The following is a 21,218-nucleotide window of genomic DNA, read 5'->3' on the forward strand; positions in this document are numbered from 1 at the left end:
ATCTGTATCGATCTAGAGTTTAGAAAGAAAAAGATCTGAAATGGAGCATTGTTTCCCAACGACAAAAGTGCCAAAACAGACCTACTTTGAAATAAAAATAAATAAATAAATAATAATAAGAGTCTGCATTTACTGTTACTTAAGTGCCAGACCACCACTCTTGCAAATACTTGCAAAAATAACACGGCAAAATAATATGCAGTCATCTCTAGAAAAGAGAGACAGAGACAGAAATAAAAGAAGGGCACTTTCACAAATTAAAGAAAAGGAAACTACCAATATTGAAAAGCTGAAAAACTGAGCAGAGTCTCTCATTGTGTCACAACGTTGACCTGAATGTAGATATTGCAATGGTGAGGAGCAGGGAGAAGGGGGAGATGTCCACACTCCTGGCTCTGGAGCCACGGGCACTCATACCTGCAAAACAAATGGAGGGAAGACAAAATAATGTGTTTAAAATACTGACATCTGCCTTTAAATGTAAGCTCGTTGCTACGTCAGCCATGGTGTATCTGTAACCAAAACCAGGAAGGTTGAAAACATTCCTGCTGAAAATAAAACACTTGGCTTTTTTGAAAGATAAAATATGCATAGGGACGTTTCACAGGGGTACTTAAAATGTGGCAAAACTCATTTACGCACTGGCTTCTGACTGCACTAAGTAAAAAAATGTATTAAGGGAGATGGTGTAAAGGGACCAGAAGGAGCAGGTTGTTCTCATCACTAGTTCCTCATGACACAATATAAGTGAGTCAATTAGCTCCCGTGGATTACTGACTTTTATCCTACAATGACACAACATCCATGCAAGACTCTTTCTTCGGCAGTAAAAATGTACAGAACTGATGCAAAAGACATCATTGATGTTTCAGAAACGCCCGTTCCTATAAACATAGAATGCCGTTTTGCCAGTCGAAGAGTTTCCCTAACATCTTTTTTTTACTTTGAGGTATCCAAAGACTGTTTCTCGAGAAAAGGAGAGTATTGTTCAAGGGAAATTTAAAAGAAAAGCTGGCACTGAATTCTGTTTCTCTCAACTACTGTGTTCAGAGATTCAACACAAAACTTCAACAATGCAAAATAGCATTTAGAGGAGCCCCCCTGGAGTCCCACAGGACAGTAATAGCACAGAGTAAAAGAGCAAGCCTGCGACAGAAAGATGGATTGTGCTGAATATTTCAGCAAAATATAAACCCAGAAGAGTCCAATAGAGGGGGGAGGTGGCTGGGGACATGAGTAATGGCGAGGCAATAAAGGACAAAATGTCCCTGTCAGATTTAAAACGTGTTAAGTGACTTCATTTACAAAAAGCAGGTAAATAATAAAAAGCAGAGGTTCTGAGAGATCGAGGTCTCTGGAAATGATGTGTCAAGTTTTGTCAACAGGAGCATTTCAAGAGCACAAGAGGGAGCCAAACTTAGACCGCTACTTGAACGTTTCCATTTTTAACCATATAAGCACCACAGGTTGACAAAACACGGCGCTTACTCAGTTGGTGGATTCGTATTGGGTCCGAGGACGGGCCCAGTCCACCTTCGCTCACGGTCTGAATGCGGATGATGTAGTCGTCCTCGTCCTCGTCCTCAGAGAGGGTCAGCTCCGCTGTCGAATTGGCTGTTATGAGTGTGTTTACCTCTTTGAGTCTCTGTCTCTTGTATGACAGCTGAGTAGGAGAAAAAAAAAAATGTGCGGTGACACATTATAAATATGTATACCTACAACCGAAAGTCCAGGTTTTCCCTCAGCCTGCTTCCTAATGGGAATGAACACAATGCCATGGAAGTTAAGCTCACTTGATAGCCGGTAACGTCTGACTCCGACTCCATCGCCACCACAGGTTCCCAGTAAAGAGACAGCTGAGAGCCAATTAGGGTCCATTCGACATTCAGGGGTGGCTGAGCCGGCGCTGCACGATATAAGAATAATACATTTGTATTTGTCAGCGCAGAGGCACATCAGTGTCACACTCATAGACAACCGTTATTATATTAATCTAATAAAATGGCACAACTTCCAAGAGCGAAATTAGATAAGACATCGTTCTGCCGTCTGACGTTTATGATTTGAGCACGCAAACACACTCAGGCACTTATTGACTTGCTCAGTATTGTTCCCGACTTCATTCAGAGCCTTCATAGAAGTGCACTCTGAATCACCAGCAGTCGGGTTGTAAATTCAACTTCCTGTTCAGCTGCCTCCTCTTGCTGTGACTTACGCGGTTTCTTGGTGGTCACATTGATTGCAGGCAGGAACGGGCCGGTGCCTGCTGTGTTGAAGGCGCTGACTGTTAGGAAATACTGCGTGTGTCCTGCCAAGCCGCTCACTGTGACCGAGGTTTGGTTCCAAGGCACTCTAACCTTGCCCATCGTCTCCGGTTTGGTGTCGTCCTCCCAGTAAACCACCTATGTGAAACATAGAGCATGCATTTGGTCCGTCAGTGAGATGTAGGGATTGCGTTTGGCTCTAAATGTGTATATTATTACAAGAGTGCACAGATTGCATAAAGCAACTTGTATTGGGTCAACACATTTGACTGAGTCCAGTTGACCTGATACACTTTGTTTTGAGATACTGGATGAATGACAATATACATATTGTTTGGGGTTGTGGATTTTTGTTTGATCTCACATTTCAAATCACTTTTTAAGAACCGCTGATGTTGTGAAACTCGACCTGATGCTCTTGGCCAACATCTTGAACCCAGAGATAATTAATGAAGTCAGGGAGGAAGAACCGGGGTGGTTTAATGACTTCTTTAAGTATTTATTCTTTCACTATGCTTGAGTCTATATGAGGGTTTTCCAGCATATATCTGATTATGGATCCAAAGCATGACAGATTAGACAGAGGCAGACGAAAACCAGTTCATACACAAAAGAGGTCAATTAAATGATGCTATCTAATAGAAATAAAAGGAAAAGATGTGGCTGTTGTAATCATGTTAAAAATGTCTTCATAGTCTTGAAAGTCTACCAGACCTTATTTTTGAATGTGAAAATCCCATGTTAATCATGTTTTTATGTAAAAACATGGCTGTTTACTGTACTTTCAACTTGCATTGAAATAAAGTGAATGAAATGGAGATGTTAGAAGCACCTAGAAATGAATGGAGTATTTGATGCTATATAAATAACATTGAATTGAATATTATTACATTCTAAAATGTACACGTGAGCCCATGGACAAATCCTTTTACATAATGTGACCCTGGTTGAATAAGTTACATGTTCTAAGGATTTATGTCAATAAACAACATGTTGTGGAGTTTAAGTAGACAAAGTCTCATCAGCTGGGGAAAAGTCACTGCCTTGTTTTTAACAAGTTCCTACTAAATATGAAGAGACCAATTTTGTAACGGTGATTTGAAAAAAAAAAAATTCTTACTGGAATAGTTGCTTGACTATCGTTTGTTTGTATATTTTGCTGAACCTTTGGTGACTCTAAATAGTTCATAGATGTAAATGTGAAGGTTTAAATCCAGCGGGATCAGCTCCAGCACCTCACAGCCACAAACATTCAAAGCAATACATAAGATGTATGGATGGACGATATGCACGGTCCTTGTCAAATAATTCAATAAACAGAAAAAGAATTATTGATGTATTCTTGATCAATTTTATAATGACTAATCTCAGAGTCTGAAAACTGTTCAAAGTTCTAATTTGCCAAAACAAGACATTAAAAGTACATAAAATTACATTACCTCAAAATAAAAGACAAAAAAATCTTTGGACCGCTAAAGCATTTTTGCTTGATCACCGAAACAGTTATAATCAATTATCAAAATTAAATTTTGTCTTTTTTATGTCGCTCGATCAATTAATTTATTGCCTCGCCGATCCAACAATACAATACATCAATGTTGAGTGACATGGTATGAAATATTTATTTTTGCACTAATTAAAACCTGACAGATTAAGATCTGCTTTAAATAGTTATATTACGGTTTAAGTGCCAACTATGGATATCAATCAAAAAAAGTGATTTTTTTATTTATAAATTTTTTTTATCACTCTTTACCATTAGCCCGAATATAAATTAGTCAGAGTGACATGCCCCTGTACTTACTTACTCTTCTGTCATCATTATTCAGTGGTTGCTGGATATCAAACAGACAGAAAATCTCACTATCATGGATGGAAATGAAGAGCCGACGTGGGCTTTATTGAGCAAAAGAATAACAACAACATCTTACACTAAAGCCCTTTGATCACCCTGATTATTCTCTCAGATGCGTGCAGACGAAGCAATCAGGCTGTCCCAGTTATCAGATGCAAGACATCATGAAATCAGCAGTTCTGGGTTTAAAATCTAACACTTTAATATTCCTATTTTATTTAGAGAATATTGATAAGAGTACGGATCGATTCCCTCGGTGCTACAGGGTTGTTATTCGGTCTTCTTTTGTTTCTTTTGGCACGTTGATATTCTGGCAGGTCTGGAATGCCGCCGCCAGCGCGGAGCTCCAGATCATGACAACAACATGAGACAGCATGTGGACAAGCAATTTTCTTTTGTTCTCTTGAAAATCACTCTGACATGTTTCCCCGTCGCACCGTTACAAAGGACTGTATAATTTTGGTGGTAACGGTGGTCCAGCTGAAGCAGCCATTACCATGGCGACACAGAGTTTGAGAGTGATGGCTTTGAGGTACCAACGGGGGTGATGACAAGCATTTGAATTGTGTTGTGTGTGATTTCTATTTCCATTTAAAAGAGTAAAATGTACCTCATAGCCCAGAACCCTTTCAGGGGTGAAGGAGAGAGCCTGCCAATTCACCTCAATCTCAGAGGCTGAGACACTTCTGGCCCAAACTCCCGCTGGCATCCCGCTTGGCTCTGAAAACAGACAACAGGACACTGAGCACCGCCGCCGCCTTCCAACGGCACAGAGACAAGCAGAACAAATCTTTCCTATTTTTTTTTTTTTACATTCATCACCGGGTGGCGTTCTCGCTGATCTCTGCTCACATGAATCATCACACACAGGTGGTGTTAGTGAATCGACAAACACACCTCACTACGGACTGACCCCCACTCAGAGGCGGCATAGATCTAAATGCCAACCGCTTGTTACGCTGGCTCAGCCATTCAGGGGAGAGAGGTGATGTTGAGAGACAAACTCCCAATTCTTACTCATCACTCTCAGCACTTCCCAATAAATCAAACTGCCTATAATTTCCCCAGCAGGTTCCTTTGCAGTCAATAATTGCTCGAACGCAATCGAGAAATAATAGAAAGAGTCAGAATGGCTCTATTGTTTAATGCATTATGAGTGCACTCATGAGTCATTATAATTCATTGAAAATGGTTTCTAAACCATAATAAGGACGTTCAGTTCACAACTATTTGCAGGATTCCTAAAGTATTATAGGTGGTGTTACATTATATTATGTAATGAGCATATCTTTCATAATGTTTGGCAACAGTTTTACACAAGAGTTCTGGGTTACATATCATGTTGTATTTTTCCCCCCAAGATGAAGGGTCCGAGTGAGGCTGAAGGAGACGGTCTACAGGGCGGTAGTGAGACCATCTATGTTGTTTGGTTTAGAGACGGCGGTATGGAGAGACAGAGGGTTTTAGTAGACGATCAGCTGCAGCAACCCCAACAGCCCAATTTGATGAAGATTGGACAATAGTATTGGAGTGCTGACACTTTAAAAGCTAACAGTCATTATACAGACATATTGTCTATGTTAACAAAGTACCTTGATCGGGATTTTTACAATGTGTTACAGCACTTTAAATTATTTTCATAAGTGTAAGTTTTAAAATGAAATAGAGCCCGGGACTTCAAGTTCTTCCAAATAAAACTGTTGTCACTTTGCCATGAAGATGATGAATGGGGAGCTTATTACATAGAATATCCAACATTTCTAATCCTTTGTGAACCTTGTTATAAGTTGACCATACACATTTAGAATCAGTTTTATAAGGATTATGGATGCATTTTAATGCCTTTTGAGTAAATGAATGCATTATCCCTCATAGGAAGGAAAAAAAAAAACCAAACATCTGACTTTAATAGTTGTCAAGAGTTTGTAATGTTGCCCCTCTTGTTTGCTTACATCGAGCTCTAACAAAAAAAAAAAAAAAATCGAATCAGATTCAAAAAGTTGAATCAGAACCAACATTTCTATTGTGGTCAACATTCTTATTAAGTTTTTACCAAGCACTGAATAACTGTAAATCCGAAATAAGTGTCTTACAAATAGAAATGAGAGGATGTACACCTGGCCAATATCTTGTGTCAAGAATGGTTTGACATTGTGAGACGAAGTGATATATAAATTATTCATCAGATGATTGGAAAAAAAACATGCAAATTTAATTTTTTTTTGCATAAAGTGACGCTGATCAAATGACACAGAATAGAAGGAATCGTTCAATTGTTCTAATTCCTAGGTTTTTCTATTTTTTTCCCCGACAGTCAGCTGGTGGTGTAGCAGATGCATCAGAACCACATTTCTGATCTTTTGTCCTTTTGAAAATCAGTAAAAGCTTTGCAGCGTTGCTCAGATCCCACTCGCGACCAGTCCATTACCTATTTCTGCGCTGTAGATGGTGACCACTGGGCTGAAGGGACCTTGCCCTTTGCTGTTGTAAGTGCCAACCTTCACATGGAACGGAGAGAAGGGCGCGATGCTATCGTTGCGGTACACGTAGCGCGACGCGCCGGGGGCGGAGGTGGCCACGTGAGTCCAGCTAACTTCTCCGAAGGCGCGGAAAGCGATGATGTACCCAAAGCTCTCACCATTCTGCAGTTCTTCGGGAACAGGCTGAGAGTGAAACACAAAACTATAGTGATATTAAAACATATACAAACCGCTCACGTTCACGCCACCGCTGGGCTCACACAATCACCACCTCCTCTCGTGGCACCAAAAGACATGAATGACCCTCAAATTGCTTTCGTGACCCACCTGATAAAAATCAAACGAGCATTAAAATGCCATTTAAAAATAAATCCATTCTCATGACAGAACATCCGTGCGGCGTTTTGAAATGAAATGTTTCTCTGCATTTAATAAAATGAGAACATTTCAACAATAACATAGCTTAGCATCTAATGGCTCCTTCAATAGGGACTTGAATTTTGCAACTCTTTTTATTGTTAGATTGTAGTTTTGGCAAACAACAGTAATTCTTCACAGACCTGAGCCTCATAAATGACAATAGCTGTCACACTCAGTGGTTTGTGGTATACATTGTTGCTGCGTTACATCCAGACTCTAACAAGGAAATTATGACAAATCCGCTGGCAGACTTCAATTGACCACAAATTTATGACACCCACAAGCTGCACAGACAAGGAGCTTTGATTTAGCGCGAGATATTAAGCACCTCACTTGAGGATGAAGGAGCCTAAATGCAGGCACTCTGAACACCAGATTGGAACATAAGACTGATGACTTACCTCCCACGTGATGACCAGTTCAGATCTGCTTCCACCTCCGCCGCCCACGTCACCTGGAGCTGCGTCTGGAACTACAACGCAGAGACGTCTTTGACATAACACACCGCATGAAACTGCACTGGGAGAACAACGCAAAGGAGATGGATTCATTTTCTGTACCCGCATCCTCGGTCCTGGTCTTCACAGACACGGGGCTGGGCTCTCCGACACCAACACTGTTTTTGGCCAGTACTCGAAATTCATACTCGACCCAGGCGTTGAGGTCGACCACTGTGGCTGTCAGGGTGCTCCCATCAATAATCTCAGGGACTAAAGACAAAAAAACCCCCACAAAAATATCTATAAATTAGTGCTAAATGCATATGTTTAATAGAAATTTCAGAGAATAACAGCACTCTATATAAAAATTAACAATAATGTAAAACGTGAGCTAAGAAAATCCTTTATTATTTTGTTCTTTACTTTCACTAAAAGGAAATAAAACAAAACAAAACAGTAACAGCTCTACAACTCTAAAGAATAAGGGGATTCATTGTTTTAAAGGATACAGGATTCATCACCTGCTGAAGAAATCTAAAAAACAGATTTCAGAAATGTCAGGGGAAAAAAAAAGAAAAAGAAAATCTGAAAAGCAAAACAGGCATTTTGATCAACTAATTTGATTAGTTGATTGTTACCATTTTGTTGTTATTTCCCGTTTCGTTTTGCTCTACATTCAATATCCCCTAAAACTAAATTCTGAAGTCCGGCCATCATTCAGGCTTCACGGGACAATTTCTTTGTAGCAAAATCTCTTAATTGACTTTGCAACTAAAGTTTGAATTTATGTCACAGATCAAGAGAAAAAACTATTCTGATACATATTTGAATGAAGATACATGAAAATAAGTGAATGCTCAGGCAGGACTTAAGTTATTTCATGGATTTATGTAGAAAAAAGACAAATCTGTAAAGTTCTTATAGCAGTTTTTTGAAAGTGAACCTTTTTGTCCTGAACAGCGAAGGACAATAGAAAGTTAAAGTAACATCTGGTGGTTGATTGTTGCTCTGGTTGCTCTTGTGGGATTGTTGTTGTTTTCCCCTACATTTTATTGGGACGTTAACTGCTGTGAGATGATGATTTTAATTGGTGATATATAAAATACAATGAATGAGATTAAATTATGGCATAAACAACAGCTACGTAACAATGGGTAAGTGATGCTGTTATTTTAACGTATGAGCTGAAACCCTGCAATAACACTTCTAATGGCAACATAAACAAAACTATGAAGACCACACTGACAGGTTCTCCATGTTAAATACTGTAGCTTTAATATAATCTAAGGGCATCATATCACCGGCACACAGGCATGAATCTTGTTTTTTTTTTTTATTAACAGAAAAGCAAAACCAGTTAAAACCTGATTTAACTTTCCATCAAACTATTAATGGAAGCTTGATTTTAAAGTGGTGCTTTGAAGCTTTTGAAAACTGGCTAAAAAAGCACCTTTAATTTGTCTTTAATGAATGTGTTCATGATTGTAAGTGAATGATGTAACAATTAAATATTATTGGAAACAAAAGCTTTAACTTTTCTGATACTTTCTCCAACTTTGGTTAACTAGTTTTTATTACACGGCAACACACTGTTGTGAATTATGAATAACAATATAAGACTTTTGTTGACAGTGCAATTATATTCTATCATTTGGGCAAAAAAAAAAAAAATACAAATCTGCCTTTAAGCGTTCTGTGGTGAATTTAATGCTATTATTAGGAACCTTATCCTGTGAATTACACCCAGTGTTTTGCAGAAAAAAGAACCAGAAGAGGGGGAAAAAAAATCAGCATTTACATTTAAGATTTTTTTTATTGGTTACATAGGGAATTTTATTTTTCTGCCGGCATCTTTAAGGGGCAGAAAAATAAATGAATAAATAATAAGTGAAAACACACACACGCACATATTTATGAAAGAAGGGAATATAAATAACAATAGAATACCTCAGCATATGAAGAGGACATTGGCTTTGACTCAGGTAAATCTCCACAGAAAGTAATTAAAGGAGTTTGAATGAAATAATATTAAAGCAGCAGCAAGGACACATGGGTCCCCTGAGCAGGACCCTGACCTGAATCTCTTCTGTCTCCAGTCCTCCCTTTCTGCAGCTGCCCTACACCCTGACCCCTCGGCTGAACGGGGAGGAGGAATAACAGACCTCCGTCTCCAGAGAGCTGTGAATCTTTCTGAATAACATCTCATGAGCCATAAGATAAAAACTCATCCTCCACGCACTTGCGTACCTGTGTTAACCCTCTGCCACCCCACGGTGAAAGGAGTGCGGGTCTGGATGAGGTAGTTGGTGATGGGGCTGCCGTTGTCTCTGCCGGGGCTCCAGGCCAGCTGAGCTGTGCTGTCTGTCACCTCCTCCACCGTCACAGATTCGGGGGGGCTGGGAGAGCCTGGCTCAATCACAGGAACAGACACACCGTGAGGTATTCGCACAGACGACACTGCAGAGTGTTCAGACGTTCGGATGTGCGCACTCGCACACTGTGCATGGAAAATATGAGCACCGCATATATTTGCATTAAAAACACATCCAGCTAAATTATGCCTCTATGTGGCCCTCATATCTTGAAATCAGCAATACCCAGGCAGTGCTTTATGTTGAGAAGAAATAATGTCCTTCACAAGGAATTAAAAGTTAATTCAAGATTTATCCTCCAATATGCACCTGACTTGTAATCCTTCCCTTTCATGGTCCTTCTGGTAATTGATCGATGAAACAGCAGACGTAAGTAGATGCAGGGAGTCAAATTAAAAGGTAAAAGATGAAAAAGGGCTTCTCAGCCACGAGGAACTGGAGTTTTATCGTTTATTTTCATTATACCACCAATTAAGTGGTGTGATGTTTTACTTTAGCCTCATCTAGTGTTTCCTGTTCTAATGAACGTGTCAGCTCATCAGAAATAATGGACCACTGGAGAGCTACGAGACAGACCGCAGACTAATAATGCCCCGCAGTTTGCTTACGCTCCTTCACCAGCACTGATGTGGTTTCTGATCTGAAGCGAAATATCGTAATTATTTAAGTGTTAAAAGATTATTTGGATAAACAATCAATGCCTCCTGAAAAAAATAACGTGTCCGTGCATATGGATTTATTGGGCTACTCTGAACATGCACGTAACAAAGCAACAACTGAAGCGTGTCTTTTTGTTTACACAAGCCTTTAATGTACTGCTCTCATACATTCGACCAAAAGGGCTGGCCGTAAAGATATTGATCTGTGTAAAACTCATTAGCAGCTCTTAATAAAAAAAGAAAAAACAAAAAAACAAGTTAAAAACAAAAACAAAACTACTTTAATGCACTGGCCTCATTAATAAAAAATAATGGGGCACACAATCAAGGATCAATTCCTTATCCTCTTAATTAAATTTCATTGGCTGAGGCAAGGAGGTGCTGTCAGAGTCTCGGGGGGGTTTGGATAATTTGTTATTAATATGGACAGACTGTGTGTCTGGGCTTTTAACATGAACTTAGCACCAGGAAAGAAAAATAATATCTGTATTTATGAAGTACACAATATTATTTGGGAGCGATCTGAAATGGATAAAATGCACCGTCAGTCATGTAAGAAATGGGTTTAAATAACAGTATGTCACAAAAGTGGTGAAATAAAAATGATGAAGCACACGATTGTGCAGCGCTGGATCTCCCTACACGCGACCTCCCCGGATAATGACGATGATGCAACTGTCAAACAAGCATGAGTGCCCACTGAGTGGTTTGCATGCTAATGACCGTGATGTTATCCTTACACCGTGACCTTCTCCATCGCCACCATCACCACCAAGTGGAGTGTTTGAGAGGCATTGTGGAGTGGCATCCAAAACATTTTCCACTGCCATTGTGAAATCAATATATATATATATAAATATATTTATATCTATACACGCATATTAAAAAAAAACCAGATAATTGCTCAAGAGTCTTTGTGTCAGGAGCGATTATCACTGACCTTCAGTTCTGTAAGAGGAGAGGACTGAATCCGGACTGGAAATAACACCCTGATTATTGAGCCTCCTAATATACATGATTGTAATAATATTTCTCTTGCCAATTGCCTCGATAATTACGATTACTTTGAGATCCATTGTTAATGCCCACATACGCACCAGTAATCACAGTGCTGTTTTAAAATCAGATTTTTGAGCACATGTTAATGGAGCCATCAAGGAAGGCTGGATTGTATCCTGTTGCTCCCCAGAAAATCCAACCATCCAGCTCGTTGTGATCTTATTTGTCGAGGTATTGGGCTATTCAATATACTTTCCTCTCAACATGTATAAAAAGACATTTCAAAAATATCAAGTTTTATACAAATATACAGGGATGTCATCTGTTTCCTGATTGGATATAATGGCTCCTTTTGCCAATCAGGAATCTTAGAAATTGTATTGTATTCTACTTTCCCAAATAATTGCTATTTTATTCTTACGTTTTAAGCTACACAGTCAGGAAACTACATTATATATACCTCACAACAATGTATGTCCCACTCTAGTTATTTGTAACATAAGTATTTAAAGATGATTTAATAATTCTCAGTTATTCATTTGTGTCTATAAAATGTGATCAGTTCAACTAAAGACATCCAATACTACAAAACATACAAATATTCACCCTCAAGGTTATGAAACATAATACTGTTTCCATCATTACATACAAGAACAAAAGGCCACACACATTTTGATGATCCGGTATTCAATGATAACTAAAGGCCATCTCTGCAAAGCAAGCAATTTTATATTTCTTAGTATACATCTTTAGAAAATGACATGTACATGTTTTTCATTTTGATATTGCATTTTTCCACACTCACACACAAGCCTTCTCTCCCATCTTTATGTAATCTTGCTCTTCGGCGCTTCCCCCTCTAGGTCATTATACACCTTCTAAGCCTCCCCCTCCTTTTTTTAACGCAGATGAAAGCAGTGCTAGGACCAGCAAATAATTAGCGCCAGCTTAGCTACCTTTTTTCCTGGCTTCGGCACAAAGCTGGAGTAGTCGAAAACCAAAGATCTGGGGCTGATCCAGGTTCCTGGAAGGAGCCATGTCACCTGGATTGCCCTTCTTTTCATTTTGCTCTTTAAACCAGGACAACTGCTTGGCATAGGCATCAACCTTTCAGTTGGACTGCATAAATGCTTGGGTTTTGCTAGCAAAATAATGCCAAGTATTTCTTATGTGGTTAAACATATGATTAGGTTTAATCGCCTATATGTCTCAAAAGCACCTTTGGTCGATGAATTTGTTGATAAACTGAAACGTTGCTCTTTTGTTCCCACATACACTGAGGTAATGGCTTCATTGGGTCCGTTATTTTTTCGTAAAGGCAGACGGTCTTAAATGTCATCGATCTATTTATCTATCCATGTTTGGGTGGCGAGACGCAGGAGCCTATTCCAGCTGAGTATGAGCAGAGTACACACTGGACAGGTCACCCAGTCCATTACAGGTCAAACAAAGAAAATAAATACCAATGGGGCATTTAGAGACACTCGTAAATCTCAAATGGCTGTCTTTGGACAATGAAAGGTGTGACAAAGCCAGCTCAAAACCATACAAAACACAGACATTAAATTAATTAAATCTAAACCCACTACAACTTGCAAACACAAACAGATGCTAGTGTAAATAGAGAGCCCAAAACAGGCAAACAAGAAGGAAAAGCAGTTGATCTGCATGAGCTGATAACCCCAGAAAATGTTGACACAATTTTGGGTTGTTAGTAGTGGTAGACCACGATACAAAATTAGTCTGGGTCTTAGGAAGTTAAGGTAGAAACGTCTTCGAGACAGTGGATGGGATTCAACAGAGGAAACACATGCACGCACAGGAACACAGAAAAGCCCCTGCAAGGTGAGAGCGCTAATCTCTACTCACTGTGTGTTCCATACAAGTCCAATTCCACCTCATATTCAACACTACATGTTGACATTTACCATTTAATTGTAATATGGGAGGTCAGTATGTTTCCTCGTATGTTTTGTTCCATCTTAATGCCATGCACATTATTTTAAAGAGTCCCCTGACTCCTGTGTGGATCCCCGGTAATGAAACAGAGGAATCACCAGTACAGTGACAGATCTACTGCTCCGGATGGAGAAAAAGTATTTAATGGACATGGGATCACTGTGTACTGAAGGTCTGCCGTTGTCTGCAGTGATCAAGTCAAAACATTTTTTATTTATTTTTTTGTCGTTGCCCTTCATGACTCGGTTTTCTAACCAGCTTCATGCTTTGCCGCCCAGCATTTGAAGCCATTCGATCCAAACAACGAGACATCCATGACAAGCTGCCGTGAGCAGGGAGTGTAAATAATGCATGACCCGAGTCGCAATGGAGGTTGTTTCCAGTCAGTACGCAGCCAATCTATTTCACATGCTTTAACATTGCCATTACTGTGAAACACCCCCCCCCCCCAAAAAAGAAAAAAAACCTTGCATCATTTCCACTTAGATCTCAGCCAATTAGAACGGAATGCTTATTAATGCTATTTGCCTGGAAGATCCTCAACGTGCCAAACTGAATAACTGGTGGGTTTCCTTACAAGATAAAGATATGGATCCAACCTTTTCAAAGGCTGACACCAAAATCATCCTTCACCTCATTTGACATTTAACATATTTACGTAGTGTCAATTTGCTGGGCTATTTGGCGTATTGATTCAGGTCAGGAACATCCCTCCTCTCACACCACGGGCAAAACAAACCTTGTCCGACAACACAAAAACAAAAGTTATTTCGCTCTGCTCAAGGGTAGCTCCTAATAACTGTGTCTTTCTGGAGCTGCACATACAGCCTGAGTGAGGAAACACAGACATCTAAACATCCCCCTGTCAAACACATTGGAACAATATTGATCATTAAACAGAGAGAGACTTCGAAAATGAACAAGCTTAAAACAAAAATCTGGTATCATAAGAATTTTGTGCAGTGTTCTTCCTCCACGATCATCCTTTGAATGCAATAAAAAGGAGGTACAAGCCTCCTCTGTTTGATGTGATCAAACCATTGAAACTAGAAATAAACAGAACAAAAATACTTCCCCTGATCATATCCAGACTGAGTTTCGTGAGAATATAAGTATTTAGATGACATTGCCACCACCATCTAAAGCAAACCCATTTGAGCATGAAAACATTAGACAACCTAAATGTCAGCATTCTCTCTATTCATGGTGAATCACACAAGCTTTGCTTGGTAGCACTTACAGGCTACACAGCTCCTTTTAATGTGCTACACATCTATTGCCCAGTTTACAGTTGAGCCTGGGTTTTTAATTTGTCCTTTTTAAAAGCAGAATCCATTAAACAACACTGGCCGTAAGCCCCCGTTTTAATTAGTGGCTGCAGAGCAGAGAGGAGGTTTTCTTACCTTTCACAATCAATACCGCCACGGCTGACAGGCTCTCCACGTCCGTGTCCACCACGCAGATATATTTGCCAGCATGGTAAAGCTGAATGTTCCTGATCATCAGATCTCCTGCCGCTCGCTATCAGAGGAATGAAAGCTTTATGAAGCAAGAAAGATAACAGACCCTGTGACAGCTTATTAAAGAATGTAGTGGAGCATATATAAGGTGCAGTAAATAGCAGTCCCAAACATTTGCAGATCCTGTGGTTATTTAACTAAGAGTGCAGGAGAAAATCGAGAGAATATTCTTTAATATATCAGGTCACATAATTTGCTCAAAAGAAGAAGGATCCAAGCTAGAATTTACAAAAATTACATTTAGCAAATGAGGTTTTTGTCCCACAAGGTTACATCCATGTCAGTGTGACCTACGAGACTTGCTGCACACATATACAGGTTTGAGCTATTACTGCTTAGTTCATCATACAGTTTTAGCTTGATTGGAGAGGATAAACAAATTTGAGAAGACACTCATAAGCAGAAAATGGTAAATTAGTTGCAAAATCATTCTTTTGGGTGTTGGCACAGAAACATGGCAGTTGATCCAATGTGGTTTAATTATGGAAATTAAATTCCCAGAAGCAGCAAAGTTAAGTTGATAAGATCTTCGGGCTGGGGAGATTTGAGCATTTTTGAGAAAACGGTCCCACTTTACACAAGTATATTGTCAGTCAAACACACACAGTGAAAGAATAGTTCATCTCAGAGCATGTGAGGATGCTTTGAAAATGATATTTGTCATTTGGGTCACTGCCATGCTTTGATTCCTTTAAAAGACACCTCTAATAATGCGTATCCCCTTTGCCGTTATAAGGGGCTGTGCGACAAGTCATGTCAAAGCAGAATTTGAAGAGGAAATCCAGACCAGCCAAAGCATTAAAAAATAGATTACTTCAGAAGACTGCGCTGGAGTAGGAGAAATGTACTCAAAAAGATGACAACCTGTCACAATGGCTGAGCAACTAGCGCATTACCTCCATGATGATTTTTATGTACTGCGTGTATTTTGACACAGTGACTGCTATGTTTCTATTCACCAGAATACAATTGGAAGTGTAGAGAAGCTGAATGATCTAATAGCACTTCCTTCCAAAGACTACTTTCCCACAGCTTATTATGCCTCCAAGGAGAGTTTTAGAATTGTGAAAAGAATAGTATCAATCCAACTGCAGCCGAATGTTCCACAGTAAATCTCATGAAGAAATATCATAGCGTGGACTGATGGTGCGACCCGAGACAGGAAGAGATGTCAGCTGCGTATTTGCACCCTCCGGAAAACGTACGACCGTAAGTCACTCACCCCGCCCACAAGCTCAAAGTGACCGTCTCCTCTCGCGATGAGCTGTCCGTTGAAGGCCCAGGAGAAAGACACATCAAGGACGGGGTCACTGGTGACCTGGCAGGGTAACACAATGCTCTCGCCCACAATGATCTCCATGTCCACGGGCCCCTGGATGATTCTGGTTGGATCTGCACCAAACAAAAAAAAAGAAGAAGAAAAATCCCCCCCCCCGCCCACAGTCGTGAGCGAGGCTGCCAATCTTATACGAAGCATGAGACGTTTCATTGCCAGGAGATGAGCAGCGCTTTTTTGATTTTCTGAGATAGAAGCGAGCGAGTGATAAAACACTCGCTGGAACACAAGACCGTGCTCGGTAACACAGTGAGTCAGAGGCACAGCAGTGTTGTCTATATAAAGGCAGGTCTCATGAAAGTCAAATAATGTGTGATAACATGCGGCCCGCCACCACTAAAACGCCATAATACTCCAGGAAGACACGGCTCGCGTGATCTCCTGAAATCCTGATAGCAATTATAATACACCGAGGATCAGATAAAACTTCATGTAACGGGCCGTCCTGCACCAAAACAAGGAGCACCGCAGTCATGCCATTATTTGGATAAGCCTCTTGTGTTTCAAAAGTCAAGATAATAAATCTGCAGAAATCAAATTAAAAAAAAAAAGGACAGCACAAAGCAAAGAGGATTTACATTCTCACATCTTACCTCACACAGTCGGGATGAAAAGAAATTTCATGTAAGTGTCCTCTTAGTTCTTAAGCTGGCGATAATCAATGTCTGGGTCACGACTCTGTGTCGCAGACTGCACTACAAGTGTGAAAAATACTCCAGTAATTAAAAAAAATTACTGGCTTTGGCAGTAACAGCAGCAGAACAATATAATCCAGGACATTAATAAAAACCAATAGGAAACTGGGAGAACACTCAACTATCATCCCGGTGAAAACGAGCGCTCGACAATAACAGCATCGCCACCTCGCTGAGGCTTTCATTGCTTCCACTCAGGGCACTTTCATTTGTTGCAGTAAATTGGTTGTTTCAACTTCTTTGAGGAAAACAATGATGGAATATTTTATCAAACACCTTCCAAGAGCATTATTGCAGCCTCTGCAAAACGCAGCCGGACAAAACAACTCAATACAGTCAAGCGGGAAGACGACTTTTAGTAATGGTGGTGTTACAAAGTAAAGTGGCTTTTAAAAAAGTAGAAAAATGGCCGAAACATTGACTGTTTAGTTGTGAATTAATTACTCAAGGAAAAACTTCCAAAGTTTGACACTCCTCAGAGTTACACTTTACCTACCTGCCAGTTATTGACCGTAGTCTTTGCGGTACAGTAGCTGTCTCCCGTGTTAATCCATACGGAGCAACGGATTCTGCTTACTAAGTAAAGTGCACAACAGTGTGCTTTCCAGCGGCTTACCGGTAACAAGGAGCCTTCCAGTGGTACTTGACATGCCAAATCTATTCCTAGCGAAGCATGTATAGCTGCCTGCATCAGACTTGCTCACGTTGGCAAGGCGCAGCGTCCCATCTGGGGAAAGCGTGATCCTATAGGAGCGTGCAAACAGAGGCAGCAGTTCACAATCCGACTTCCAAGAAGGAAAACAAAAATCCATTTGTCAGATAAACACTGATTTCTGGATGCCAATCAATGTGCATAATCATGCATGTTATGCCATTAAAGATGTGCAAAAACGTGAAGTGAATATTGATTAAAGGAGTCATATTATTAAAAAAATCCCTTTTTAATGGTTTTCCAACATTAGTATGCCTACTCATACCTGGGAATGACACCCCAGAAGGGACAAAAGTCTGTCATCTCACTCCCTGGCTTGTTTAATTTTTTAGAAACTGTGTGCTTCAATGAACAAATCAGAAATCAAACCCTATATAGTTTCATCGGGGGTTTAGCCAATCCCAATCAAGGTAGGACCTCCCTTTGACTCCTCCCACAATTAGGCAGCTCTGCTCTGGCACATGGCACCATGAGAGGAAATGCATCCTCCTCTTCCCAAGATGAGCATGTATGGTTGGAGACAGTCTAGCTCACACAGACACAGCAGATTCTGAATGCAGCTCATATGATCCAATATTCGAATGGATGAAAATCAAGGAAAAGCTGGATTTGGGGCAATTAATGTTTTTGGACCAACGCGACCCATATGGAAGTATCGAATAGCTGTATAATCTGACCCCTTTTTAAACAAGGCTTAAAAAGAGCATGGTCATTTCTTGCTCCTCTTCTGTGCCTACCTGTCATTGGTGTGGATGGGCAGGTTTCCTTTCTTCCACAAAATGCTGGCGATGGGATAGGCCTGGGGTTTACACTCTAGAGTCACAGTGGTTCCTGCCTTGGCTTTGAGCAAAGCTCTGAGGACGTTCCCTGTGAAGTCTGGAGGAGAAGCTGATGGGAAACAGTAAACTGACTTCAGTGTAAGACCGCAGCAAATCTCTAAAGACATTTGAAGCATGCTTCAGATTGATCTGTGAAAATCATCAAATCTTAAAGTAATGGAGACAGACATTTAAAGCATTTGCAGAGGGAATCAAATAGATATGAATCCAAGCATGACTCCTGATTTTCACTCAGTTTTTTGTGTGTGTAAGTGTGTGTGTGGGGGGGTGGTGGAGTGCAAAGTGACCAGACAATAATATAAGTTTTAATTGGTTTCACTGTAAAAACATAAAATCTAATCTGCACCATCTCCATCACAGCATCACAGTGGAAGATATCATGAAAAGCAAGATATATTTAAATGCGTTTGACCTCACAAAACCATCCTCACTGACCCCATTATCTGCTAATCCAGACAACCTTTAAGAATGACAGTAAGATGACCTTTAAGATTCGCTGCCAACAATGATTTGAGATTTTAAGGGAGAGACAAATGCCATCCTACCTAAAACCATTAGTTCGGCAGCAAAATATATGACGCCATGTTTATTCTCGGCCACACACTGGTACATGCCGGCATCAGACAGTGTCAGCACGGACACTGACAGGACTCCGTCCTCCACATGGATTCTGTCCTGTGGAGAGAAAAAAAAGGATGAAATAAGGTGATTATTTGCTGAGGATTTAAAGGTAGCTTTCGCGTTGCAGTCTCAGTAAACACTGGATTGGGTTCGAAGTACTGTCAACATTGTACATAATTAATCATTCAGAGCATAAACCACATTTTTGTTTTGCAATTATGGACTCCCTCATTTTCTTACAATCATGTAAACATGTTTCAGCTTGCTGGTTTGTCTGTCTGCAGTCTTTCTCCAAAAGTGATATTCCTTGTAGTGAAAACCTATCTTGTTAACTTTGTGTTGGTGTGACTAAACTAATGTGTTGTTGTATAAAAAGATTTTTTTTTTCCTATAGACATGGGTCATTAAAAATAAGTGCTGGAGGTATGCCATGTAACATTTCTGCAATGTAATTGAACCGTTTATCTCCCAAAAGATCTTTTAAATCCCGACACATAGAGCACAGTCCAGATTTTGGAAGCATTTTACTGGCACAACAAAAAGGAGAAACAAAGACAAGCAGAATGATAACACAGTAAATGTTATCAAGGCTTGAAATCAAACAACAGATCTGATGATCAGAGCAGAAAAATGCACCAATATGACAACAGCAGTACATTGTCACTGATGAATAGGACAATTGGAATCCATCCATCCATCCATCCATCCATCCATCCATCCATCCATCCATCCATCCATGTTCTATCTACACCCACTTGATTGCATTTAGGATTGTTGGGGGTTGGAGCCGATCCCAGCTATTGATGTCCATTACAGGGTTAAAATGAAGAGACGCACAATCACACCAACTGGCAGATCAGTATCACAAATGAACCCAAAGCAACCCATGCCGTTCCACTGTCTTTAAATCATTGGAGTAAACTGGTGTCCCTCCACAACTCCACAGAGAAATGCACCAAGTCAGCAGCAAGTGGTCCTCCTACTGTGCATAATATTGTACGTTTCTTGGGAGCTCGTGGACGTGTCGTATACAGACTAATACCACTGGTGATCTGCGGTAGCATCAGAGGCATTACCCAAACCATAATGAAGAAGAAATCCTAATGATCCTTGGAGGAAATACTGTACGAATGTGTGCGTGGATACAAGCAAGAGTATCTCATCTGGGCATTGGGACAAACCAGCTTGATATGACTTCTGTGAACAGTCTGTGAATGTCTTCACTAGCAAATCTGAAAACACAAAGGACACGAATACTTATCGTAGGAGTGAGAGCAATTCCCTCTACTTGATGAATTGCTTTACTCTATTGCTTAACTCTATGGTGAGGTCCGCATGACAATGTTTGATATCGCAATTTACACGTATAAAATAGGCATATTTGTGCCTGAACAATTCATTTTCCGAATCAAATTTTAACCATTAATTATTGGAACGATTCCATTCATCCTCAATGATCAATAATTTATCCAATTTAAGGTTGTGATCTGCCAATCTCATGGTACATTCTGGACACAGACACAGACACAGACACAGACACAGACACAGACACAGACACAGACACAGACACAGACACACTTACGCCAAACACAGATTCCAAGCCTGGAATCGAAGTGGGCTCAGCTTTCTGTGAGACAAAAGTCCTCACCAGTATAGCATCGTAGAGTCCGACTGTAATATTGAAACTTTCATAATGAAACTGATCTTAAATTCTGTGATAGGTAAATTATTCCTAAAACCAGAATAAAATATGACCTTTAAAAATGTCTGTTTAATAATGAGGTTTCACTTGTTGTATTTGCAGAGAAATTCAAAAGAGGTCTGCCTTGCCTTGAGCATTATTGAACACTGCTAAGAAAATAAATCTCCGCAGTAGGTTCAAGTCAGCCAAGTTCAAAGCTACGGATCTTAGGATATTCAAGACTGTGTGTATTCCTCTGGTGGTCTGGGGTAAGGTACGCTGCAACAGTATATTTCACACTAGATTGAGCCCATTGTCCCTTAAATCTGAAGGAGCTTAAACATGCGGCATGAATAATGAAAAACA

At 40.1% G+C, this 21,218-nt stretch overlaps 1 protein-coding gene across 1 annotated transcript in view; it reads right to left on the bottom strand.

Moving 5' to 3' along the window:
* Positions 1-319: 319 nt before the first annotated feature.
* cntn3a.2 (contactin 3a, tandem duplicate 2) overlaps positions 320-21,218 on the bottom strand; it is a gene marked incomplete at both ends in the record, with an annotated part of 32,332 nt that continues 11,433 nt past the window's right edge. Inside the window, 14 exons of the mRNA XM_080497337.1 lie at positions 320-417; positions 1,489-1,663; positions 1,794-1,906; positions 2,216-2,402; positions 4,730-4,839; positions 6,548-6,782; positions 7,421-7,491; positions 7,580-7,729; positions 9,707-9,865; positions 14,852-14,969; positions 16,191-16,360; positions 17,616-17,743; positions 18,449-18,599; positions 19,096-19,225. Of these exons, the coding sequence (XP_080353463.1) occupies positions 320-417; positions 1,489-1,663; positions 1,794-1,906; positions 2,216-2,402; positions 4,730-4,839; positions 6,548-6,782; positions 7,421-7,491; positions 7,580-7,729; positions 9,707-9,865; positions 14,852-14,969; positions 16,191-16,360; positions 17,616-17,743; positions 18,449-18,599; positions 19,096-19,225 (1,995 nt within the window). The remainder of the gene's footprint in view (positions 418-1,488; positions 1,664-1,793; positions 1,907-2,215; positions 2,403-4,729; positions 4,840-6,547; positions 6,783-7,420; positions 7,492-7,579; positions 7,730-9,706; positions 9,866-14,851; positions 14,970-16,190; positions 16,361-17,615; positions 17,744-18,448; positions 18,600-19,095; positions 19,226-21,218) is intronic.

This window comes from Blennius ocellaris (assembly GCF_963422515.1).
Source record: "Blennius ocellaris genome assembly, chromosome: 5".
NCBI lineage: Eukaryota > Metazoa > Chordata > Actinopteri > Blenniiformes > Blenniidae > Blennius > Blennius ocellaris.